The sequence below is a fragment of the Melospiza georgiana genome, chromosome 3 (genome assembly GCF_028018845.1).
Source record: "Melospiza georgiana isolate bMelGeo1 chromosome 3, bMelGeo1.pri, whole genome shotgun sequence".
NCBI classification, from domain to species: Eukaryota; Metazoa; Chordata; class Aves; order Passeriformes; family Passerellidae; genus Melospiza; species Melospiza georgiana.
In genome coordinates this window covers 43,469,700-43,497,019 of record NC_080432.1, presented here as the reverse complement: position 1 = coordinate 43,497,019, position 27,320 = coordinate 43,469,700, and the positions used below count along the sequence as shown (strand labels likewise).

The following is a 27,320-nucleotide window of genomic DNA, read 5'->3' as shown; positions in this document are numbered from 1 at the left end:
ATGGAAGTCTATGTGGAAGTCTGCAGGCCAGTGACAAAGTCAAAACAGAATGTTTCACCATGAGGTCAAAAAACATTTACTCATGGGCAATAAACATTAGGCAGGGACAACACTGGAGCAAGATAAGGCCTTCAAATTATACCAACCTTTATATATAGCACTAAAAATCAGAAAGATAGCTCCAAAACAGATAGGGATATTTGTAAACTTTTCTTTGCCAACTAGCAGAAATACTTACTACATGCTATTGAATAACAACAATTATATGAGTAGCCTTAAACACATTTTATGATCTAATCACTTCCTCAAGAGGCTGAATGTTCATGCACACTAGAAATGAAATTTAAATCATTACCAACATGATTCTATTTCAAGATTGCCCTCTGCTGTAATAACAATGGCAGCTCTACAGACAAGTCCTGGAGTATGTAGGAAGGCATTCAGTGTCCAAGGTGGCTGCTGCTTCATCAGATGAAATATTCCTTTTGAAATAGTGATCATTTTCTGATGATTCAAACAATAACTGGGACCAGTGTGCAGGTGACTGTATCTTAGAGTAAGAGGACCATATGCTTAAGCATTTTTCCAATTTATTTTCTACTTTACTTACTTCTACTTGTTCTTGAAGAGCCTGGGAGGAGAAGGGGGAGGAACTCTTTAAAATTGTTACAAAACCTCTTTCCATATGATTTCACATTGCTATGAATTGCACAACTTTGCCACATACTAAACTTAAGTATTTTTACACTGCTTTAAATTTGCTATTTTCCCATGCATTATAGTTTAAAAACTAAAGCTCAATGACTATTAAATCCTGAATTTTAAACTTATTGTCTTAACTTTGTATACTTTTATGACTTCTTCTATTATTCTTGTCTTTAAAGCTCTTCTCACAAACAAAGGTAATCTCTTATAATCTTAACTGCCCTTTCCCAGACCCTTTCAAATTAATATGGGCAAAATCAAATATCATAAACAAGACATGGATATATTACATATTCATACAAGACTACAGAATATTATATTTTCTATCTTTTCCCCAATATAACCTAAAATCCTATTATTCTTTTTGACCATCTCTGCTCAAGTGAACATTGAGCAGACATCTGCACTGACATGTCTGCAGTAGCCCCAGGTCTTTTCTGAGGATGTAGCTAGCTAATTTGAATTCTGAGAGCATATATAAAATTAATTTAAAAAATCTTCAATCAATGCCTGTTTTTTTTTTAATCCCCATTATATTTTCTTGTGCCCCTCAGTGTAAGTTTTTTATGCAGATACATTGCAATATATGCTTATATTTCTATATATACACTCATGCTCACACAAAGATGTATTGCTATGTCTTTATATATACATATATATGAACAGATTACAAATCTGCACAGGCACTCACACATAGACACATGTGCACAAAATGGTTTTCCTCTGCATTTCTTCTCCTTTTTCCTAAAGCTGAACTAATTCCTATACTGGCATGCATTCTCTCCATCTGTTGCAGTTCTTGAGAAGCCAATTTTTGTATTTATCTACACTTCAAGAATGTGATGGAGGTCTCTAAGCCAGAAGATTCTGTATTTCTACTGTATTCCACAATAATAGCATTTCTCATTTAAAACCTCACTTTACGTGGTGATACAGCTTTTTTAAACATAGCGTGGACAGCCCTGAAATTTAGCTAATACTAGTATAGAAAGTCAGAAGTACACAATTCTTAAATTGTAACTTTCATTTTTACTGGTTCTTTCATATCAAATTCTTAATGGTGAAAACATGTGGCATATTGAGAAGCCTATGAATTTGGAACATTATTCTCAGTTACTCTGCCACCTCAGCATATAAGGAATACAGTATGGGAAAAGCCTAAGACTGAGAGCCCAGCTGCTTCATCCAGTATCAGAATTCAGCATTTCAGAACAGTATCACTAAAACAAACAATCTTGCATGTGCTTCTCTCAAAAGAAAAAATGACAGCTCAGGATCATCCTGTGACCCACATCATGTTCTACTTCTCATGGATATTTTAAGAGAGGTCGGGCACGCAAAGCAGGAAGGCCAAGTACAAATACACTGGCACAGTAATTTGTAAGATAAAGCTCTCACATCAGCAGCTAGGTGTCCTTTCCAGGTCAGTGATACTGGAGAGGAATAACAAGAGAAAACTTACATAAAGTAATCAGGTGATCCAGCTGACAAATAATGACAAGGAAAAAAAATTCTTTTCTCTACAAAAGTAGGAAGTGTGTAAGCTTAAGAAAACAGAAAGTTACACTTCTATCATGTTCTAATATACCAAAAGCTATTCAAACTCCAGGTCAAAAAATCTGTGAACATGCCTTTCCAAACTTGGAAAATGTTATGAGAAAAAGATGAGTTTAAAAGATTAAAGAATTCACAAAATGGAGAAATTTTATGAGATTTCTTTTAAATTCCAAAAATCAACTCTTCCCTTTAGAATGTACAGGTTGTGTTTCAAAGTTCAAAGGTATTTGTTGGTAGAACAAGTAAGGAGTATTTTGTACCTATTACAGTAACACTCCATGATAAGAATATGATTCAGAATGCTGAATATGCTGTATATTTTATTTAAAATGAAAATGGTTTGACAGACTGTACAAGCAGCTGTGGGCAAGTAATTCTGGACACTGCTTGTATTCTTACTGAAGAGATTACTGAGACTATAGAACAAACCAAGACTTTGGTTACACTGCTCCTATTTAGTTTGTAAATATGAAAAATATCTTGCTGCTTTCTGCTTTCTTTGGAAAATTAAAATCTATGACAAAACATTACAGACCCTCTGTTTAATATATATATATATATTTAAAAGTAATTTAGTAATATGTGTACACTGACAATGTTCCTTCTCTATTGGTGTTAGAAGAAATAATTTAAAAAATAAAAACCAAATTAGTGCTGGATACAGATTTTACAGACAAAAGAGGAAAAGATAAAGGAGAACAGCATGTGTTTATAATTCAACTGAGACACTACATGAATAGCTGTAACCTCTATCTATACTCATCTTCACTACAGTTATGCTGTGCTCTATATAAATAATTATACAGGATATTAAATTCCTTGGAAATAGTAACCAATTTAAAATTAGATTTATGGCTAAAAGGCCCTTGCTCTTTAGGGCTTAAAGCTACCTTCAAGAACTCAAAGCTGAAAGTAATGTTTCATGCATTGCTAAGTTTATGCAATGCACCTCATTCTTTTTTAACAAAGAGTTGCAATTCACAAACACTGGCATGAGAGGAAACAAGACTGTCAACATGGATCAGCAATGGAAGAAGCCTTCTTCACACATGGACTACCCATAGGCAGCTTCTGACACTAATTCTAAGGACTCGTTGAGGCTGAACTGTACGTGGTGGGAGACACTGCTCAGAAACACAAAATAAAAATATCTATTCCCAGTTCTGATGCTTGGTCAGCTGCTTTCCAGCTGTTGGCTGAGATGTTGATATCTGGTGCTGCTTTTGTTCGCAGGAGTTGCACTACAACAGGGAACAGAAATGCCATTGGACAATGCTCCCAGTGCTTAGGAACCAGCAACCCCAAATGCTAAATACAATCAGAAAACCTCACCTCTGGAGCTGACAAATTCTAATGAACCCAAATGTAGTATTGTTACCTCAAGCTTAGTGTAAAGCATCAAAGTACCATGTCTGGTGGTGAGTTACACCTGTGGAACACAGACAGGCAGGTCTAGACACACAAGCAGTGGCCTTTGGAGCCTCTTATAATGTGCTGATCTCACTAAGACATACATAAACTCTTAAATTCATATAATGTAAATTGTTTCACTGAAGTAAAGAGTAAAATCTGGACTTAATCTGAGACAATACACAATGACTACAAAAGAGAGAAGCACAAGTAAACAAAGATGGGATGATATTGCACTTTCTTTTTATACAGAAAAATATTTTTGTCTGTATAAAATGAAAAAAAATCTTCAGGGTTGGCCACTATTAGTCAATCAATTTACCAGGTATGAAAATTAATTTTAAGGGACTCTTATTCAAATAAGATTTTCTTATGAATAATGAGATTTTTCTTATGTTTTGTTAATTAAAAAGATAATATATGGGTGATAAAACCCAAGTAGATCAGAGACCATACACCTTTCTCTAGTGCACTAAATTGGTATTTTAATTGTTCATCAAAATAAGGATTAATTTAAAACCAAACCCAATAGGAGTGTTTGATGGCAGTGTGGAAAGGTCAAAACGAGGAACAGGTAATAACACTGTTCAAGCATTTTGCTAGAGTGCCAGAGCAAAAAGATGAAGTATGTACATTTGACAAGTATGTACATTTATCAATTTCACAGCAAGATATGAAAAACTGTTGTAGTATATTCTTGAAGAATATAGGGTTTTTTAGAAGTTCCTTACCTCATTAGCTGTGTTGCGAGTTCCAACTATTCTGATAAAAGATGCAGGCTGTTTATCAAAAGTGATTGTTTGCCAGGATCTACAAAGAAAATTCAGAAATACACACAAATATTGAACATAGTCACAAAAGCCTCCAATAAAACATACAGAATGCATTCAAGTGACAGTACGTACTATTATCACTTCAGAGGGCAAATGGAGAAAGTGAATTGCTTGAATTTCCAGCACTACTTCCTCATTTTTAAGTGTCTTGACTCTGCTTATGCAATTTCATACATACCTAATACCACTATATTTTGTATGCAGGGACAACAATCATACTATTGAAGCTGAAAGTTAAAAAAATAGACAAAGAAAAAAGACCTGGATAAAAGCTGAAAATCTTTGACCAATATTGACTGTATTAGATTATAAAAAAGGTCAGATAAATAAAAGTGCATCCTCCTATTAACTTCTCAGGAGGAATCACCAGAATTTGGTTAAAGAAAATTACAACTCTAGGAGAAAAAAAAAAAAACCCAAATCACCTAAAACCTCAAACTTTTCCCACTCTACATGGAGCAGTAGCAAGAGAGGAGCCAAGGTTTCTTTGTGTGGACCAAGGTCCTTCCAGGAAGTCACAAATGCCACAAAGCACCATTTGCAGTTCAGGTTGTGAGCATTTCCCCATCCTGACACAGTGGCAGTGAGGAGAAAAGACAACTCTCCCAGAGCTGGTGTATAATTTTCAGGCTAGACTGAGAACACTAGAGGTACATTGGGACCACTGTAATCTTTGTTCCTCACTTTCATCTGATCGGAGGGGGGTGCAACACCTCAAGCAGCCTAATACACAGAAGGAAAAGGACACCAGAACTTTGTGCTCACAGTACAACAAAACAAATAAAAAGAATACCAGGAACTAAACGTTTCAGTTGGGCACCAGTTTAGCACTTGAACATATTAAAATTTAAATTATTTTATATTCATAAAACATGAAAAAAAATTCCAGAATTTAACTTCTCAGCCAAACTAGACTCTATCATTGAAGGCCTCAGAAATAAATTGAAGTTAGGTTAACTTGATTAATTTACTATGGAAAAAAGCTGGATAGTTTTTCAGAATGGGTTCTGAATACCTTCAGAAGTGTTCATGTAAGAAAAAGGGGACCTAAGTAAAACTGGAATAGAACACCACTCACTGCCAGCAGACAATCCCAAAGCCTGGCAGTATGAACAGCTTCATTGCTGACTACTTGTCTGACATTTGATTTTTCTCTTGTTGGGAAAACCCCCTTTGTCACAAACATAGCATTTCTCAGCTTAGTTTAGTTGGCTATTACTTTTATCACAGCTGTCCAGTTATATTTGCTTAAAGAAGATTACAAATCCAATCAAGTCCTAATTTCAAATAGTTTACTGGTCTTACTGCATGAGGTAATGTGTGTAATTAGAGTAATTCATGATAACAGGTGTGGTTTGTGGCAGGCCTCAGAGGTTACGGAGTTATCTACCTAATGGTATGGTTTATTTATATGCTTTATGTGGCTATACCTCTATTTTAAAGCTCAGGTTGGTTCTTCATGCTCAATATAAAATATAAAATGGGAACAGACTATTTTGTTGATTGTTTCAAGACCTGAAAGACTGTTGTGATTTATTGTTCTTGCTATCCCTTCTAACCTTACTCTAGTACGGTCAGTCAATCTCCAGGGCAAAGAGAACTTGTTATCTTGAACTACAATGTCCCAAAGATGAGAGGCTGGGACAAAGAGATGATCACAGCACTGCTTCTCATAACAAAGCACTGCCTCAGTATGCATTATGCATATGCTTTGACATTTATACACAAAAACTTGATTCAAGGAGAACGATGATGTAAAAACCAGTTTGCTTTCTAGTGATTTGGAAAATATTTTAAAGCTGCACTAAATAAAAGAGTTTCAAATCCTAAAGGAGCTATTAAGAAGAGCCTGTGCGCCTCGAGACACTAATGTAGAGTTTGTGTTCTGTGATAAGAAAATAGGTTAATTAGAGACCACAAACTAGAATAGAAATGGGTCTGTATTTATTTCTAAGCACTGGTCAGATACACACTGCAAGAGCTCAGTGCAGAACTTCCAAGCATGGCAATAAATGCCATTGTCTGTGCCATGATGTGATACCAGGGAGGCTCATGATTTATTTGGGAATACATCTGAAGAGCACAGATAGTAAGAGAGGTAGAGAAAAAGATCTCTGAAGATTGTTTTGATGACACACTTCCAGACCAACTCCTCCAGGAAGTTCCTATGCTTGTTCACTTCCCACTGCATTGCAAGTCCTTACTTTCTGCTACAATGGCAGTACTAGGATTTGATCATAATCACTCCTTTAATAATATTAAAATATAATGGAAAAGAATAAAAACATTTCTTGAGGGTGTTTTAGATAGCATATTCAGCAAATTCAGTCCTAAGAATATTTACTATTTTGGTATGTGTCCATTTTACTCCTTTCTCATTGGAAAAAGAAAGTCAAAATTACATACAATTTGTAAGCCAGTTATTAAAATGCAATAATATTGCCACTAGAGAATTAATACTTAATTGCATAATGAGAAAATTAGAGGTCTCATTTTATTTTCTTAGCAAAAAGGAGAAAAGCCAAATAGAAAACAAGCCAAGGGGATTGGGAAGAATAATTTTTGAAATAAGCAAGGCAAACCTTCACTAGAAAGATGCATGGATTTGACTGCAACAGTACATTTGAGATTGTCTATATATGCAAAGCAATACCTCTACAGTATACACATTATTATGCAGCAAAGAGATAATTTATGCACGTAACTATACCCCTATGAGAAAAGGGATTTCTTACAGAACATTATCCAGGCATATCTGACCTCTTTTTTACATTTTTTGCTGATACAACAAATTCATTTAGAATTCTATTAATGTATAGAGCCATAACAATTCTTCAGTGGTGTTCCTCAAAGACATCACAGGTAATCCTCAAGTTTTTTTTAACCTTCCTTTTTTACTACTAGTTATCTCTGCTGGTACTATTTTAATAATTTCAGTTTCTCTGTAGAAATTCTATTTTGCAAATTGTTTTGTAGCCACGTCATTTATCTAGTCCTGCCATGCCTATGTGCTTACTTTACATTTTCCTTGCACAAGTTTGTCTTTCTATTCTCAAAATCACTTTTGAGCGTCTTTACAAAAATTTCCTCTGAACTTTATACATTGCTTTCACATTGATTCACACATAAGTCACTCTGTAACAGGAACAGCAGCATTAAAGCAGATCAAAAGCACTTCATTTTTAGCCTGGGATTAGATAGTCCTGTGTAATGGATGGCATTTCTTCCCCTTTACTCCCCATATGCCAAACAAACAAATTTTTCAAACCGGTGGCAATACTTATACTGTCTTTACCTGAGACACAGTAATAAAGAAGCTATCAGAATTTACTTCTCTCATAAAATGACACTGCTGTCTTTTGGACTTTTTGTGCCTCTGTACAGCTTATTAGTGACCCTATAACAAATGTAGTTTTCAGGGTTTAGCTTTATTAATTATTCAGGCAGTGTTGATATTTTTTATGCTTTGACACCTGCCTTGCTGGTTGATTTGTTTTAGATTTGCTGGCTCAGTCTGCAGCAGTTCTGGTCATCACTTTCACAACAGAAATAATCACTGCGTTAAGTTGAGGTTTCCATCTCGAAGAGAAACCCAGGACTAGCACCCTACTCAGATTCATACCAGGATCCTCAAGCTGAAATGCAGCACTAAAAGTTGTTTGGCTAGCAGCTCCATTTTAAAAAAGAAATTAGCCTCGTTACAGTCCTGCAGGGTTTAACACTCCACATCTCACCTCAGCCACACGACTTCTAACTCTTTTTCTGCCTGACTCCCCTAAGGAGATGCAGTAATTGATGATTAGCATTCCAAAGCCAAGCTTGCATCCTGTGAGCCTGTCATATTTAATTACATTTTAACTATATTCGTCTTCTATAATAGCCTGAACATAATTTAGATAATTATCTTTTGCTCTCTTATTCTCTGACTCTGCCTGTCTCACTTAGAGCTCCTTGCAATGAAAATCACTTTCTCTGTTTAAACATATAAACAGACTCTTGGGCCAAGAATTTTCACCTCTCCAACAGCAACAGCTGAAAACATGATGGCTTTGTGCATCTCACAATCTCTTCACCACACTCTATTCAGAGAAAGGAAAAAGATCACTAGAAATCATCCCACTTTCGTATTCCTTCTTCTCCTTTTCCTTATTAGGCTGTTGCAAGAATGCAAGAAATTCCAGGTAAACCAAATTAATACCTTGCTATTCATTAAACTATCTGTAGCTCCAAAATAGTAATTCACCTCCTAAAGAACATAATGGGTTTTTTCAGGATTTGGAGTATTTTCCTTGTTATTTCTAAGAAAAGCTGCTATCTTTCTAAAGATTTATTACACATAATAGGACATAAATAGTGATTCTTCCCCAATATTTCTTTCTCTTCCAGAAAGAACAAATTAACAAAGAAGGGGAAGCTTATATTTTATTGAGGTTTTCTAATGAGCCAGTGGCACTACACAATACTACACACTGTGGGCTTACCAGAGCAGCACTGATGAGAGCTGAAACCCAGTTCAGGCCAAAGATGTCAGACAAAAGAAAAAGCTGCTACATGTAACTAACATTCATCAAGCTGTAATAACCATATCATATTTCTATCAAGGCTTGCTTTAGGCTAAGCATGTACATTTTCAATGTGCATATCATGTCTCCTCACTTTCCAAGATGACATACAACTTCCATATTTCTGTTCCTCACTCTGAGAAAAAAAAAAAAGCAAAGCAGACTGTGAAGCAAATTTAACCTCCATTCCTCCATTTTACTTTCTAATATTTGTCTACATATTCCTTATTCTACAGTAAGTGATGAAACACTTCTTAGCTTATTTTGATGTTGACTTTTTCAACTGTAGCTATGTATTTTTAATGGAATTTGTAAAAGCCAGTAACAGGACAATGAAAGAAGAGTTGTGTCCTTTTTCTATATATTAGTCTCATGACTGTACTGATATAAAGAAGGCAGATTGTAACCAGCATGTGATGCTGCCAGATAAAATTGTGTGCACAGATAAGCAAGCTTACTGGAGGAGTGCCACAGTATGTTCTGCATGGTATGTTACACCCCCTGCTATGTTAATGAATACCATACTAACCTTTCTTATGGAGTACCTATAAAATAAACACAGAAGCACACAACATAAATGCTATAAAAGTAATTGTTATACAGATACTCTTTGTTATAAAAAGGTCTACAGCTACCTTATAAATTGCCTATAAAACCCCTGTTTTCCACCATAACAGCACTAAACAATGAAGGGAATACTCCCTCTCCTGCTACAGCTGTACTTTAACACAGCAACTCAGAAGGACAGACCCTTAAAGAAGTCAGACTGAGGAGCTGGCTCAGCCAACCCCTTGCCACCCAGCCTCCCAAGCCATTGAGGGGGAAAGACAAAGCATGAGAAATAAAATATTGTCAGGAATCAAAGGTCATCAATGTTTTGGTTTATGAATTGAAGCCAAATAAGATAAATTCTACTACTGGTCTACCTCAACTAAAACTGAGTTTCCATCTCATGCTGTGGCCATGACCCATGTTTCTCAACAGGTAGCCTATGAAACATGGGGCTCCTAAGGAAGCAAGGAAGGTCCAAGCTGGAAGTAACAACCTTTTATCTGTTCCTCTCAGAGATGGAGGCAAAACTGACCCAATCATGCATCTTGGCAAAAAAAACCCCAAAAAACACCAACAGCCAAAAATGGACTTCAAGTACTAACAGAGGTAATAAAAATAGTTTGTATAAATAATACAAGAGTCTAGAATAAATGTGAGAATAATAATAAATATTCAAAGTCACCTCTTGCAGTACAGCTTTATATACTGACAAGTAAAAACATGCATGAACATCTTTTGGGAAACTTTCCCTCACAAGTTATTATTGTAAATATACTTCCCATAAGGACTGCATAATTCTGAAAGCATCTGAACTAAATGTGTAGCTATTTGTAGGATAATTTCTATTATTTGGTCTCTTGCACCAACCCAAACAAAATATCTGTCCTCTATATGAATACTTTACTAAACTGCTATAAATGTTGCATTGCATAGGATTTGTTGTAGAAACCAAATGTGGGCTTGACAAAACAGACCTACTAGAAAAAAATTCTGACATATAATAGATTTCATAAAGTCTATACTGGCTTTCTGACATCTGTATAAAACTTCTCACTTGAAAGATTCCATAAAGTAACACCTGCGTTCAAAGCCTCAGTGCTAACATTTTTACTTTTTTAGAAAAAGCATTACAAGAGGAAAATGTTAAATATATAATCAAATTGAACAATTGGAAACTAAATGTAATAATTATCTTTCTATCTAAACGAAGCAATCAATTTTGAAATACTTCCACATACCAATGTAGGCAACTCCTGGCATTTCTGTACTGCATAAGCCCATATAATTTAGGTTGCTTACACTTTTTTCAGTTTCAATAAGTAATTTTTCTTTATTCCCCAAAATATAGCTTATATTTTAAAATCTTACATAAAATTAAATTATTAGCAATTTGCTGGAAACTGGCAGAATGCCACAAGCCAAATTTCTACATTGTAGTAAGAATTGTGCATGTAGTACCTACACACACATCCTTGGGGATTGGCAGTAGCAGATGACAGCACACAAAGGCTGTGAACTGGAGTAACTTGAGAGTTCATCTTCATTCTGTGTACATCAGAGCATACACGTACATGACAAGTCTGCATAATCTCAGAGGCTGAATTGGGTTTTTTGTGCTTACTTGTTACCAATAGTTATTGCTCCTGATGTTCACACAGGAGCAATACCACCTGATGTGGTAGCAAAGATATGAAAAGCCATCCAATGCAACAGCAAACCCAATAATACAATTAATGGGATGCTTTCAACTTTGAAGACTTCTTGTCCCCATAAATCTGCAACAGATTGTAGGCTGCTTTTATTATGTAACTTTTCATACCAATGGAAAAGTTGATTAAAAACAAATATATAAGCAATTCTTTTAGAGATATGAGGCAGAAACACGGTCCCTATTAATCAGTTTCTTTGTAGTGTGTACACTAACGCTATTTATCGCACTTGTCTCTCACATTCCCCTGGGTGTTATTTCACGGCCCGCTCGTAAAAACTTCACATTTACAACAACCGCTCTTCTATTACAGTCGATAACATCTAATTGACATGTCAAACCTCCAAGGAATGCAGTAAATTGAACCACAGCCTCTAAGAAGAATAAAACAGTGAAAAAAGTAAATCAGCATGTGCCTCCTCCTAACAGCAATACAAGCATAGTGAGGTTTGGTAATGGAAGGGAGGAAAACTGTTACCCTTTCTACTACCACACTGAATTATCTATTAACCTCAGTGTCAGAAAGGAAAGCCTTGTGACCTCAGACTGAAACTCACCCACCAAAAACCCTGAACCTGAATCCAGGACTGCAGTAATTTTAGACATGAGAGTGAAGTGAGCCAAGACAGACAGAAGTAACACATACAACTTTTTTTTTCTGTTACTTTTTGAACACAAGAAATGAAAATCCCTCAGAATAGTGTCTGGTAAACTGAATTTTAGTATTTAGTTGGGAACTCTCTGCCTTCAAAACTTAGAGAGAAAGAACTGGGTAAAATTTCACAAATAGAATTTTTAAAAGAAAGGAAACATGACTCAGGATGAAAGAGCACAAAACAAAGTCAGGCAAAACTTGTTTGCATAGCAACTGAAGTATCAGGAAAAAGGTAGAATGGTTTAATAAATATGTACATGATATATATGAAATCCATTAAGAAAGAAAAATTAGTTTACAGGTATAGAAGAAAAATAATGAAATTAGGTAATATGATGATATTATATACTGTCATTGAGAAATAAAAAATTCTTACTGTGGGAATTCAGTGTAATAGAAAAACAAAGAGCAGTGGAAGCATCATCTCTTTAAGTATGTGAAACAAACTGACAAAACATTATTCTAAAAAAATAGACCACATGGCACACAGTGAACAAGACCTCAAAAGATGAATCTAAAGATATAGTAATACTTTGACTTTGTGTTTCATGGTTATAATCTGTCTTGGTAAAAACATTACTGTGAATAAATCAACGGCTTAATACTGCATGAATCTCAATGCAAAACATTTGTAACCCTAAAGATCATATCTGTTTAGGCCAGCAAAAACAAATGGGTACTTTTCAGAGTTTTGATGAAATTAGATCCTGAATATCAACAACCAAATCAGGGCAAACCTCTTGATTTGACATGGTAACACCTGACTGGCCTCCTGACAGTACAAGGAGATTTCAACAGCTGCTGTATTATTTAATTATTTTACCTGTAAGAAAGGCCTACAGACAAAAAAAAAAAAAAAAAAAACCCCAAAAAAAAAAAAAAACCCCAAAAAAAAACCCCCTAACATTCTAGGTCATTTGGGTATCTCTTATTCATTAATTTATTATCTTAAGCAACAATGAATTTCAAAGTAAACAAACACAGCCACAAAACAACAGTTCAGGTATTAGGCATTCCTTTCTTATCTCAGGCAGATAATTGGGCCAGTTTCACAAGAGACATGTACAATTTGGATAACTTCTTTGTAGTAATACTTACTCATACAAGTGCTGAGAGGCTGCATGCATGCCTACATGCATGTGGGTATATGCATGCACACACAGACATCTTCAAGAGAGAGAATTTAAGACTGTGAAAGTAAGCCAATGTACTGCCACAAGAGAATAATAATAATTCTTGAAAGTAAATGACCGTTTTGAATTTTTACTTTGAATAGAAGACTATACTACAAATATTTTACACATACTGAATTGCCTTTTCTTCTTAAAAGTATTTTTTCTAGATGGCAATAGCAATACATACATCTATTCTGAATTCACCAATTTTTGCTGGTCTCCAAAGAGACATTCATGTCTTTGCTGGCATGGGGGAAAATCTCAATACCTAAAAAGAAACAGGTAGTGATATTGTGGGTATTATTTGGTATGGCTTATTTTCTCTGAGGCAGAACTGAGCTAACATCCAAATTGAGGTCAGATTTATTGTGGTGTTTTCACAACTCTCCTCACAGCAATGTGCGTGAAGAGGAGCCGAGACCATGGCAGTCACAAGGCAAAACTTTAATGAATATGGTACATGCAGAGCTGTAGTGAACAAGAACATGGAAAAACATTTAAGGCAGAATAGGACACTGCAGTGTGCAGCTCCTTGTTACTCTGTTGAAGGCTTGTTCAAAAGATCCATGTATATTTGTGGCTGAAAAGCAAACACAAGGAACTGAAGGTAGAAGCAGAAAAATAGAAAAGACAAATGAACAATTTGAAAACCTTGTGATCCTGAACTGCTGTTAAGAAATGTAACTTTAAAGAAGGCAGATGCTTCTTCAATCAAGCTAGAATAATCTAAAATAAAACTAGCAAATGAAATGTTAGATGCAGAAATTCTACACTGCTGAGAGGCTCCTAATGCTCTGAAATGGAAACTCTGGTTTCTCTCTGTGAAATCTTAGTTCTTTGTGCTTAATAAGACAGCACTGTGAAGCTGGAGTCTTTCTTCTTTTGCCTTATTAGAATAATTCAAAAATGTAAGCATATAAACACAGGGAAAAATATGTACTTCAATGCCTCTATCGTGCAGGGCTTAAAAGCTCAATAATTACACAAAATGACCCTTTATATCTGTCTGACTTGTTCCAGTAGGCATTACTACCGGGATAATGAACAGACTAATGAGAACTCTTAGTTTATTTTTGTGAAGTGAGACTTGAAATTGAGCTTCACAGTGTAGCAATTTCCCAGACATCTTGCATGAATATATTTCATTTTGTATTGTTTGAATGTGGCCACAGTGACTTCGGCAATCCTGGAGCAGGCATCTGGATTTCAGAGAGCTGCTGTAAAACTTGCTTCATGTGAAATAAAGAGTATGAATCACAGTTGAAATATACTCCATTGGCAGAAGAAGAGGTAAAGAAGAGGTTTGCTGAGAAATTAACTTTATGTCAAATACGACAAAGTATGGTCAAAAAAATCTGCTTGACACCAGAGGGACAAGAACAAGTCCTTTTATCCTGTTCCACCCGGCCACTTGGGAGCTCAGGCATGAGACAGAATTAAGGACTACACAGAAATCAGGAAAAATATTTTCTCATTCTAGGTATGACAGGACAATAGATGCACGCAAAACTGATGGGAAACAACAGAAGAAATGTGATGCAGGCATACAGGCAGCGGGAAAGAGAGCTGAGAAAATTTCCAGCCATTTTATTATGCAAGAAAACAGTTCTGTGGAAGTAGTTAAGGAGAATAATGATGAATGAAAACTGATGCAAGGGAATTCTAGAAATGGGATCATATAGTGAAGTGAAGGAACTAGAAGAGGACAGGAATAAAAAACTGCTGTGTTTTTGGTTAAATATAAGAAACTAAAAATATAAGTACATAATTTGCCCTGCGCAGGAAAGATATTCATACACGTCAAATATTACCTCCATAGCAGAACTAATAATCATATAATGATAGATATTAACCTGGTTTCACAAAAGTATACTCAGGAAAACAATCCCAACTTGAGTTTGCTACTATTATTGCTAAGAACAGAAGTATTTTCTCACTAGAAGTCCTCAGACAACATAGAAAACACTTTTCTGTACATCAGGAAAGTGGTTTAGGACTGTTAAGTGCATGATCTAGATCACTCTAGGTGTTCTTTACCTGTGAATTATCATAAAATAAAATACAGTAGTGAATGAAAACTTGAAATGCACATATGTCATGAGGAAGAAATATGAAACACTAGACAAGAGCAAAAATCTCAAAAGTTGAAAATTATTCTGAAAAAAAAATCAGAAGACAGTTAGTAAATTTTGATAATAAATTTTGCATCCACACTCCAAAGGTTGTTTCATGTGAAACTATTGATTAGATTTATACATGAACTACAGAGAAAAAATTTGAGGGGAACTGAACTGAGAATTGAAATAGCTATTATACAATAAAAACTCAATAAGCAATGGAAACGTAAAATTAAGTTTGTAAGCTTTTACACCTTTATAACAGCAGAACATTCTGAATAACAAAGAACTAAAAATATATGTACAATGCAGTATGTTACAAACCTCCTGGAAATCAAGTAATGCCTGCCATGAGAAAATCTCAACTAGCCATACAGACAGTTGATACAAACTGCTTTAGAACTGTCCATCTAAAACCAATATTCATTGTCTCTCAAAATCCATCACAGTATTAGACAGAACATACTATGCTTGCTGCCAAGGGATTAGATCCATTTCATAATAACTACAAAGCAGAGAACTTTGAAGACTGATACTGAGTTGATGAGCACTGTGATAGCCTGCTTAGTATTTGTCTTTGCAGGGTTTATTTTATCAGAAGTGTCATTAACTCTGAGGTCTGGTTCTCTTACTGGCCTTTGGCATCTTTTGTTTTTCATTTGACTTTCAGACTCTGTCAGCAAATTCTCCTAACAAGTGCAAGTCTCTGTTGTTCAACACTAACACGCTCAAGTCCACTTATCATAAATGTTTTTAAAAATAGAAGGGAACATGACTGTTTTTCATTACTGTCATACTGTGTAGAGAAAAACAGCTTATTGTGGAAAAGAAAAAAAAAATAGTCTCCACAGAGCATGTGAAAATTGTCAATTACACAACCAGTATGCATAAATTGGCTCTCACTTAGGGAAGGTACACAAGCTTCCCCTGTGAAGATAACAGACATCCAGTTTTTTCTTCAGCCTTTTAAAACTGGGAGAAGAAAAGGTTAGGAGTAGCCTGTCACTTCCCGCCTTTGAGCGCTGAATTATTAATTTACACAAAACACTACATTAAAAATGCCATTAAAACAACCTCAAGGAGCACACTGAGAGTTTAAAGGGGAAGTTCATGCTTCAGTAGTCTGCCAAAACCAATGCATGCTCTTTAAACATAATTTAATTTTTTTCTTATAGTTTTTTCTTCCACTTCCCGATTATCAAAGGTGTCTGTCGAGGTCTGTGTTCAGCAGACAGTTCATCCTCCCCTTTGTGCCAGCAATTGAGTGAAAATTATTTGGAGACCTCACAGAACACTTGCAAGAGAGCAAGCTAATGACTTCCATAAAAGTCTAACTCCACTGCAAGAACAGGCAGCCATAAAACCAGGCAGCAAACAGTGAAGGCCAAAAGTCTTATCCATAAAAAGAACTCTTAACCACACATCTTAGAAGACAGGAAAACTAATAGGAAATATTACTAGTAATGCAAATTTTCTCATTGAAGTATTCTGTCTTTTCAAATGTGGGCCCCTGTGAAATTCTCCCATGTTTTCACTACATCCACTTTGATTTTCTACACTGGAAAGCAAGTGAGTTACTAATGCCAGAAAGGGTAACCTCAGGATTTCAAGACCTTATCAATCACTTATATTGCACTCCATCTCCAGTATGTATATTGAAGTCAAGTGGGCAACCACAATCCCATGGAAGGACATACCTACTTCTTATTTTCCTTAAACAAAGACAAAGACACAAGTCTAAGTGAAGACAATTTTTATACCAACAGAGGATTAGTTAATTTCAAGCTGGGATGTCAAATATTCATCAAAAAACCCAGGATTTGGCTGAGATAAAAAAATAGCTGCAAAATTGGACCACAAATTAGCAAAAGATTTGTTTTGTTTCACCCAAGTGAGAGAGGAGCACAGCATTCAAAACCATCCAGGGAACAAAGAGATGAGGGTACTGGTGTTTCTATCCCTGTATGCTCTAGTCTGGTTAATAAAAATTGCCAAATGTAGGCATTATAACTGTCTGCCTAAACTTGATGGTGAGTCAAACCCAAGCACAGTGCTTCAGTTTGATCATTCCTTTTCCTTGGGGAGCCTGTAAATCAGCAACAGAAGGCATTCAGAGATAGACTAAAACTATCACTGTAATGCTAAGAGGAAGGACAGACAGATAAAAAAGAAATCCTTTGCATCCAGCAGGAGTACCTTCACTGTTACACTATGACAGTAAACCAGAAAACTGTACCACCTCCACTTTACCAGCATCTGCTAATTTTGGTTAAGATCCAAATCTATCTTTTCTATTTGTTATCATTGTTAAAATAATCTGAAGTGAAAACAAGTTGTTTGTTTTCATGGCAAGCATCCCCAGATTTTCAATTTGAGATTTTTTTTTTAATTACAGAAACTAACCCAAAAAATAGTTCTTCACCAGTCATAGGCAGTGACTGGTTCAGTTTTTCCCTTTTCATTAAGAAATCTCTACCATCACACTGAAAGTTTACCCAACAATTTTAAGTGAGGGCCTTCATTCAGCACATGAGTCACTGAATGATGATGTCTCTTCTATTCTACATCCCACTATTTTTAAACACTAGGAGTATGGCTTTTTTAGATCATACTGTGTGTTTCAGTATTTTTCAGTAAAGAAAATGAGTGTGCCAGTACTGTATGTAATTACACACTGTATGAAATGACAACACTCTTTTCTTTACAGACCAATTCTAACATTTGTGGCATTTGGCACTTATATAGCATTTTATATATTTAACATATTTACTAGAGAAAAAATATTGATACTATGGATATTACTGCATATATTTATATAATACATATACTTGGTTATCAATCTGCTGTTACAATTCAAGTATTTTTTTGAACTGAAGTAACTTCAGCATTTCTGCAAATCATACCTGAAAATAAAATGAAACATATTTAGATTTCTTTGACTGAAAAAACCCAAATCTATATTTCTGATCATAAAGGCAAGAGATATAAACTGAATGTAAAAAATGCTATCAGATGCAAAGAAATCACCTGAAATTTGATGGCCAGTGAACTCTGGTAGCTTCATGATCAGGTCTTTTTATCTGTTTAAAGCAGGTACAGACAATGCTAGGACACTCCTTGTCTGTAGACTTCAAGAATAAAGACTGGCATAATGCCAGCTGACTGCACATCTGTCAGAGCAAGAAGTTAGGCAGAATGCAATTCTTTAATCCACATGAAAATTGTTCATGCAGCCACAGCTTTGAGAATTCCTAGAGTATCTATGTTTTGAATCAAGATTTTGAAGTATACTCAAAGAAGGCAGCTATCTTTACTTCAGGGATGTAGCTTTATTTGCTCAAGGCTAAGGCTTTGAAAATAACAAAAAAAGCAAAAAAGCATGGTTTGAACATGGTGAAAAGATATTTGAACTGGGCAGTCTATCAGCAATTTCACCTACACTGTGCATACTTAAGCAAGTGCTCCTTTGGACTGTTAAAAGGCTTTCAATATCAAAATGTAAAAGGAAAAAGTGCACAGATTCCTGATATCTCTTTCTCTTCCTTTTGTGGTTTCAGCCTTTTAGTGCTCCCACTGCTGGAGGCAGACAAAAAGACGAGTTTTATCTATTATGCTGAGATGTCTTTGAGAACAAGTGAAGATTTAATCGTTCTCCAGACCTGCAGGCAGAACCCAGGTTTCTGCTCATCAATACCCTGCCCTTTACAGGCACTGAAAGGACATGTCAAGTTCTCCTTCACCAACACATCCAGAGTGTGTTGTAAAGCATTTGAGTCACACTGTTTGTTAAGGGATGAAATACAAACTTTAGAAAAATGTGTCAGCAGTGCTGCTACAAAGGACTGAATAACTCTCTTGCTTGATGTGACAAACTGAGAATGCAGAGTGTCTCTGAATTTATAAAATCACTTTGTTTTGGTTGGCACAAGTAGAAGATGGGTGGGGGCTGGCCCCATATAAGCTGATGACTTGAATTTTGTCCAAAGAAAGAAAACACATCTCATGGAAAACTGACTCAGGGAAAATGAAAGATGTAAGATTTTTATAATTCTGAGCTTCCCAGGGGTTTAATCAGGGAATCATACCCCATCAACTTTCACTGAATGCTGAGCATACCTGGCTTCTGGATATGTAGTATATGAATTTGCAGACTGTCTTTTCAGTCTTATGATCAATATCTAGATAATTCTTTGCTAGGAATTTGAATCATCATCACATGGTTTAAGAAAGTTCTCGGCACCAAATTACTCATCCATACTTGAGGAATGGATTTTATCAGCAGAAACTGCAGTAAGGCCAATGGAGAGTATACAGTTGGAAAGTATTCGTGCCTGATTGATTTTTTTCTAATTTAAATATTCAAATGAAAATGAAAGTTTTTCTCTCTTCTTTATCTCTGCTTAAGGAGCAGTCTTTTTCTCTGGAAGGGTGCTTTTCAAAAGCAGAGTGTTCAGTGCATAAGTCAAGCACTCTACTTTTGAACAGAGACAAGATCAAGCTTTGGCAACCATGTGGTCTATTATGATTTGGTCCTTACCCTCACTCTCCTCAGATGTGATACAATACATTAATGAGTTTTGGTAAGGGAGAAAGACATGTGAGTAGCAAAATCCTTTATCAAGTATGCTCTCTTCCCTCTCCTACCACATTTCTCAAAGCAGGGTGGCTTGACATCCAGGGTCACCATAAACATGTGACCTCCAGAAAAACACAGTTTAACTTGCAGTGATCACAAAACCAAGGGTATATATAGTAGGCAGACTTTTTATGCATGAAGAATCCAACTGATTGTCTGAAGATCCAGAACCAATCTTAAGAAATTGGTTCTGAAAGTCTTGCATTAATCCACAGGTTACGCAATGATATAAATCATTCTTTTCACAGTAACATACGTAAGTAGTGAACAAAAATCCCACCAAAAATCCCAGCTTCCAGTTCTTAATTTGTGCCAATGAGTGTCAAAAAACTAAACTCACTTGCAGGAAATTTTTGTGCGATCCACCACCATGGTCCACTGCTGCTGATTTGTTGAAACCTCAATGTAGTAGCTGTAGCTCCGATCATCACAATCCCAAAGTAGCAACCTACATAAGAAGAAGTTTTAGAGATGTAAAATTAAACACCAAACCAACTTTTAAATTTTTCCAGCCCTTTTGTTTTCTCCACTTAATCCTTTCTAAATGTAACTGTTTCTTATGGAATGTACCTGAAACACTCAACAAAGTCTTTACTGTTTTTGCCATCTCAAACTACGGTGTCTCCATTCTTATTATCCTGAGGCCAGCAACAGACTCACAAGCTTGTAATAACCAACTTATGAACACTAATCTACTATATTGATCCAATTACTTTTAACTGATTTGCCACATGGCATTGCCTTCTTAATAAATGATGTAAAGATCTGTTTCAAAAAGACAGTTTAGGAGAGGACAGAAAAAATAATTAGGTGATTAAAAGGATTATGCTGCCTTCTTAACTGTATTTTATTCTGATTTTGGAAAATACATCAGAAATATATTTTTGAAAAGTAAGGAAATGGGAATTCCTAGTCCTGGTTCATCAGAGGAAGAAGGAAAAAATGCAATAAACTGTTAAACAAATTGCTAAAAAGGCAGAAGAAAAAGAAAGACAATAATTCTAAAAAACATGCACTCCCTTCAGAAAGGGCACTAAGTGATATTGAATAGCCTTTGATTTCCATACTTGTCTTACAGAGAAGAAGACCTAAAGCATCAGGGATGGCATTTAGCTCAGGTATTACCAAAAACCATATCTGGCAAATGTATCTTCTTTACTTTTCTTTATATGGGCATTATCCCCCTGTTATAAGAGATATTTGGCCCAGAACTGGACACAGTACTCAAAGTAAGCCTCTCAACACCAAGTACAAAGAGAAACATCCTAGTTCAGGCCTTCCTTTTCAGCTTTTGAAATCCCAGTGTTAAAAGTGGAATTAGGTCTAGTGGTCAAGCAGATTCATAACAAATTCTCTAGATGCTGAATGTAACTCATTAATACTATCAGAAATAATATGCTGTCAAAAGTAACTTTAAGAAGCTAAATGAAAACACTTTCAACAAAAGTCTTTTAGCACATACGAATACTGTCTATTTGCAAATTAAAAAATTCAGAGTTGACTTAGTAAAAAAAGGAAGAGTTGTCTGTGGCATCATAACCATCTTAAAAAAACATCCCACACCCCAAAACACAACCACTCAACTTCAATATCTCTCCTTCATCTGACTATCCCCATTCTGCTTTTCTTCAGGCAAAAGGTCTCCAAAGACACTGAATAAAGAGCATTTTCTTAAAAAAAGTTTACTGATTACAGTCCTCTTTTTGGTAACTGCTACTAATCAACAGGTCCTGAATTGATTTAACATTTATATTTAAACCAAGTCTTCTAAATTATAAAAAGAGGAAAAATAAAAAACATTCATAAATTTATTTTCATTCAAAAAGTCTATCAAAATGTAGCTAATTATGCTTTTTGATAGAATCCTTTTTATCATGGTGACTCATTGCTGTTTCCTTGATCCATGCTTTCAAAGCTATGATCAAGAGTTTGAATATCAGAAGCACACTGGTGACTGTAATTTCAACTAACAATACCATAATTAAAACATAGCTGGCTTGGTTTTAAAGCAAAAGTCTAACAGGACATATTTGTTCCTTTCAAAAATATATAATTGATCTCTTCCAAATCAACTGAATCTCATTAAATAGGTTTAAAAATCATATGGCTTAGAATTATTATAAATCAAATAATGAGTGAATTAAAGTCAGCAGCATCTTTCCCAAAGTGACTTTGCATGAATGCTAAATGTAGATTTCTCTTACTTTGATACTTCTGAAGGAAAATAAAAAGTTATTTCTTCTCTAGCAGCTTTTTAGGAGAAAATCAGGATGTAGACTGACAGTAGAACTTACGTGGAATTTTACTCTGCTTGAAATGACTTTCTGGATGAGCAGTGAAAAACTTTCTGGTGACAACTAAAATATTCACCAGTGCACACTGAGCACAAAGGCCACTTTTTATGCCAGGCACAACAATCTTTGTGACACATTACAGGCAAATTACCATGCTGAACTTTTTTAGCAAAGCTATGTTTTGCTAAGATGAATATTAAATGACCAGAAAGAGAATATTCCACTTAAAAAATCAGAACTATACCCATTGGAAATGCATCTGTTTATGGCAAAATCCCCCATGTTCTTAGGACTTTGCACATTGAAATAAAAAAATTAAATTAGCTCATTAGTGTATCTCACCCTCAGGACTGAAAAAGAAAAATTGAGTGAAGATTTATCCAGCTTACACCCTGCAACACTGTGAGATTTAAACACATTTCTGTTTTGGGTATCTGGCGCCTAAGCCTGTGAATCATTTAATATGACATTGCTGTTTACATCACATGTCCACAATGCCTCACTTTATAAGATAAAAGCTTTTCAAATATGAATCAAACTTCACATTGCAGGCATAGGAAAATGATTATACTGGCTACCTGTTACAGGAAAAAAAAATGCTGCAGTACTTTTTTAAATAGTTATGTCCCTAAATGTCATGTGTTACCCTGTGATTGAATGTTCTGCATTGCTAAAAACATTTTCTGCTGTCTGTGCTTACTTTTTATTTTTAAATTTCTGTAAAAAAATTATATAGCTGAATTATTAATTCTGTAAAAAAATTATATAGTCTGAACTGTTTAGTTCAGACTGCTATATAACTACATTTACTCAAGGTGCTAGCAGAAAGCCAAACATAGTCTTGCACCTGACAGGATGACACCTGCTTCCTGAGTACTGTAAGTCACTACAGAGAACATACAGATAACTATTTGACAGTACTGTGTTCATAAACCACTGGCATACTTGTAGAAACCTAAATGACAGAAATTAAAACATGAAGTAGCAACACATCTTGAAAGAGAAAAAGGAAAAGGAAGAACACCCCCATGGAAGGAGGTTTTTTTATACAATTGTTGCTGCATTTTTGCCTCTGGTTGTCTATAAACTCCTTCAATTTTCTGCAGATATTTATGTTTCAGTAGTTACCCTGCAAGAAACTTTCTTCCTACAAAGATCCTATAAAGGAGACAAAATTTCTGCCTATTTTATAAGTGTTCCTATGATCGTTCATTCTGAGTCATGATTTTACTCTCAAGTCAGGCAAGCACAGAAAATGAGCAGCAGCAAAGAAAGAAAAGCTTCATAAGTGGAAATGGTATGGAAAATCAGAAAGCATAAGAGATGTATATGATGATGGTATAAGCAAACAGAAAATACATTCAAGTTCACTGATGCTGTTTGTAATTTATGGATGACTCTGTATATGAAAAGCTATCAATTTCATACAAGCATTAAAGTCTTCAAAAAGATTAAAGTTGGATAAGTAGTTCATATACTTTTCTAAAGACATACTTTTTGTCTTCCTATTTATTTTAATATGAAAATTACTATGGTATAGAATTCCATCTCCTCCACATGCACTCTAACTATTTTTTTAATTTATAAGAAAAATCAGGCAAAGGCTGTAGCATAATAGTACTCTATTTCTAGTCCAGACAAATGCAGGGAGAATTAGACAGAAAGTCATTGTGATATGCCAGCTGCTACAATATTCACGTTTTAGCCATTTAAAAATTAAATTGTGTTTACTATGTTAAACACACCAGTTGCATTCTTTCTGCTCCTAATTACATACTATAGTATTCTGTCACTGATAGGGGCCTTTTCAGGGACTAAAAGGAGAAAGATATTTTGCGTCCAGACAGGCAACTATGTGGAAAAAATACCTAAATTAACAATAACTCTGTTAACTGTTCTGAGAACTAATAAAAAATAAAACTCATAAATATTTTTTAAAATTTCATAATCTAGAAGACCATATTTACAAACAACTGTTTAAAAAAACCCATAGGATCATAGAATAGTTTGGATTGAAAGAGATGGGTTGAAATCTCCATGTTTTCCATGTCTTCTCTATTAGAAAATAGTATCGAGCACTGATTGTCATTAGATCTCTTTCAGAATTTCTGAGTAAATTTTGATGTGGAAGTCAAGACTCCAAATTTGTATATACATAACACATACCTAACAACATACATATATATACATAACAACCTATATACATATATTATTTATATACAAATAGAAGTATTCAATACTAAGAAAGTTTCAATGTGGTCTCCCACAATGAAATTCCTGAGTCAAACTGAACAGATGTCATTAGTTGCCTGCATGCCTTCTCAGCAGTGAAGGTTACAAAATTATGAAGCTAGAGTAACAGGAACTGAGCCAGCAAAACAATGGAAAGAGAATATTGTTCTGTACCTGACACTTGTTAGATCATGCCTGGGATACTGCATCCCTTTTTGGATCCAAATAGAACATTGATACATCTCAGCACTTCCAGCAGAGGACCATCTAAATGTTCATGACATTGAAGCACACACCTGTGGAAGAGACTGGGGAAGCTGGCTTGTTCAGCCTAAGGAGGCTTGGGGCTGGGAGGAACCTAGCAGCACCTGTCAGTGTCTGAGAACAGCTTATCACAGGCTACCCAGAGAAGTTGTGGAATTTCCTGCCTTAGAAATTTTTAAGACCTATGTGCATAAAACCTTGATTTGGATGGTCTTTTTTCATAACTGACCCTCCTTTGAGAAACAACCTGATGCTAGAAGCCTTCTTCCTCAAGTCCCTTTCAACCTGAAGGGTGCTAAGATTCTCAGACATTGGAATGACTTTGGCAGAAAGCATGCATACAATATATATTCCTGAAACATTCAACTCTCTGCATTTCTAAGGCATATATGAACACCAATAGTTCTTCTGGTCTTTTTTCCATACTCAGAATTTAGTTGCCATGGTAACATGTCTTAGAGGCTCTCTCCAGTGATATTACCATTTCTATAGACTAAAAGCAGCTACTACCTTTTTTCAAAGGTTTATATAATATTTACCCCCTCTGAAATAAATATATTCAATGGCACATTTGTGTTTCTGAACTAAAAAGATACATACTTTAATTCCTAATTATTCACTTAAAATTCAAACCCATGGGTATAATGACTCAGTTTCTCAGGGTAGCAGAATTAATTCATTCTGTAGTCATGGTGTACTGCCAGCCTAAAGCAAATGCTCCTGGAATTTTTTTCTATTAGGTGGGAGCATGAGATCAAGGGAGTTTTCATACAAGCAAACAGCAGGAAAACAGGCAGTGAATATGGTTCTATCAGTTGTGGCAGACATTCTGTTAACAAAAAAAATTTTCTTGCTTCCATAAAGATTAAATACTAAGACATTTTGCTGTTGTCTATGTTTATATATTTTTGATTTGATTTCTGTACAAAACATAGATTTCCTGATGCTGAATAAAGAGACCACTGTCATCATCTTTAGCACTGCATAATATAGAACATGTTCCAGACCCTTGCCAAGGCTGTAGATGCCACAGAGTGAAACTTCACTTCCCCACTCCAAGGGGCAGCTTCCCTTGGCTTCCTATGATCTGCAACAGACATGGCTGCAACTCAAAACCCTTGTTCTTCTGGGCAGTACACAAAAAAGGAAAATTAACATGCTGCTAGCGTTTCTGTCTCTAGGCAATGCAGGTAGTCTCCTCTGTAAGAAGATACCCCAGACTATGATGTTTATTACTGTTATTTTTGTAAAGTAAGCTATTAATCTTGTTTGTACTATACATGCAGGGAAACCGCCAAAGAAAGATGAGATTCTGAACCTGTAGCTGTACAATTCAATACCACATAAATCACTAAATGCCTATTAGTTTTGAATTACGTAATGTTTGGGTTATTTTTTTAATTTGCTCTATACACTTGCTGATTACACAGTTATCATTTCTTGGCAACCCAAAGTTTAATTCACCTAACACAGCATTTAATAAAGAGACTTATTAAAAATCTTCTGCACAAGAATAAACAATAGCATAGCATTTATTATAGGAAATTCAGTTTTTTTTCTCTAACTGGAAAAAGATGGTACAATGCATCAATTGAAGGATATATAATTGAAGGATAACAATTGAAGCATATCAGAAAACAGTAAGATAGGAAGACAGAGAAACTGAGAAACTATCCATTCTAGTTAGCATATTCTTCTCTTCATCTTTTATATGGCCAAAGCCTTGCTGCTAAAAACTGCTACTTAAGTTTAAAATGCCATGAAAATGACAGCATTACATTTTCATGTACCTATTTAAAGAAATCTGAGTACAGCTTGTTTTTCTACTTAAGATGCAATATTTAATAGAATATTAACACCAAACTCAAATGAGTGTGGAAAGTTGCCAACCACGCTTACTCAACTTGTTTCCCACAGTGAGTACAATGCTGGACTTGCATTATGCATAACATCTACAGCTTGCATATGCACAAAACACTACTTTTGTTGGATTAGGGATTTGCTTGGATAGCTGATATCAAACTCTATCTTCAGAGTTTTACAACCATCATAACAACGCCATAGGCCAAAACCAAACCACACAAAATAGAAATTGGCAGTCATAAAATAGCTTTCAAATCTCACTTGGCAGCTCTTAACGGGGGAAGGCACTGAGCTCCTAGAAATACATATCTACGTACATGGTCTCTGTCTGCAAGCCAATACTCACCTGGGATTTCAGCCTTTGATCACTGGTACTCTGAACTTCAGAAATCTTTATTTCTCTGTCACAGAGCATACAAATTAAGTCCCTGACTATACAGTCTAAATTTACAAAGACCATTATCCCATTAAGACAAGGTTTTCTATGCCTGATTTTATGAAACAAACATCCCAAACATTAATAGTCAGAGAATATGAAGTTGGGAAGAATATTTTTCTTTTCACCTGTGAAAAATATGACTCTCCTGTCTATTTCCTAGATCTCTACATCAGCCAAAATTTTCATCTGCATATGTATACACACATTTACAGTAGAAACAGCCCAATGAACTTCAATCCAAATCTAAACACATTCATAAATCCAGCCTTGTAAATCAATATTCTGGTTGCTGTACCTTTATTACACCCTCCATGTTTA

General features: G+C 35.3%; 1 protein-coding gene across 2 annotated transcripts in view; it reads right to left on the bottom strand.

Annotated features, from left to right (window-relative positions):
• Positions 1-27,320, bottom strand: part of BTBD9 (BTB domain containing 9) — a 113,991-nt gene that overhangs the window by 9,391 nt on the left and 77,280 nt on the right. Inside the window, exons 10-12 of one of the 2 annotated variants that reach the window (XM_058020004.1) lie at positions 20,251-20,358; positions 4,404-4,482; positions 611-631 (exon numbers count right to left, since the gene is read on the bottom strand). In XM_058020004.1, coding sequence (XP_057875987.1) covers positions 611-631; positions 4,404-4,482; positions 20,251-20,358 — 208 coding nt within the window. The remainder of the gene's footprint in view (positions 1-610; positions 632-4,403; positions 4,483-20,250; positions 20,359-27,320) is intronic. The other variant, XM_058020005.1, reaches the window with a different exon arrangement.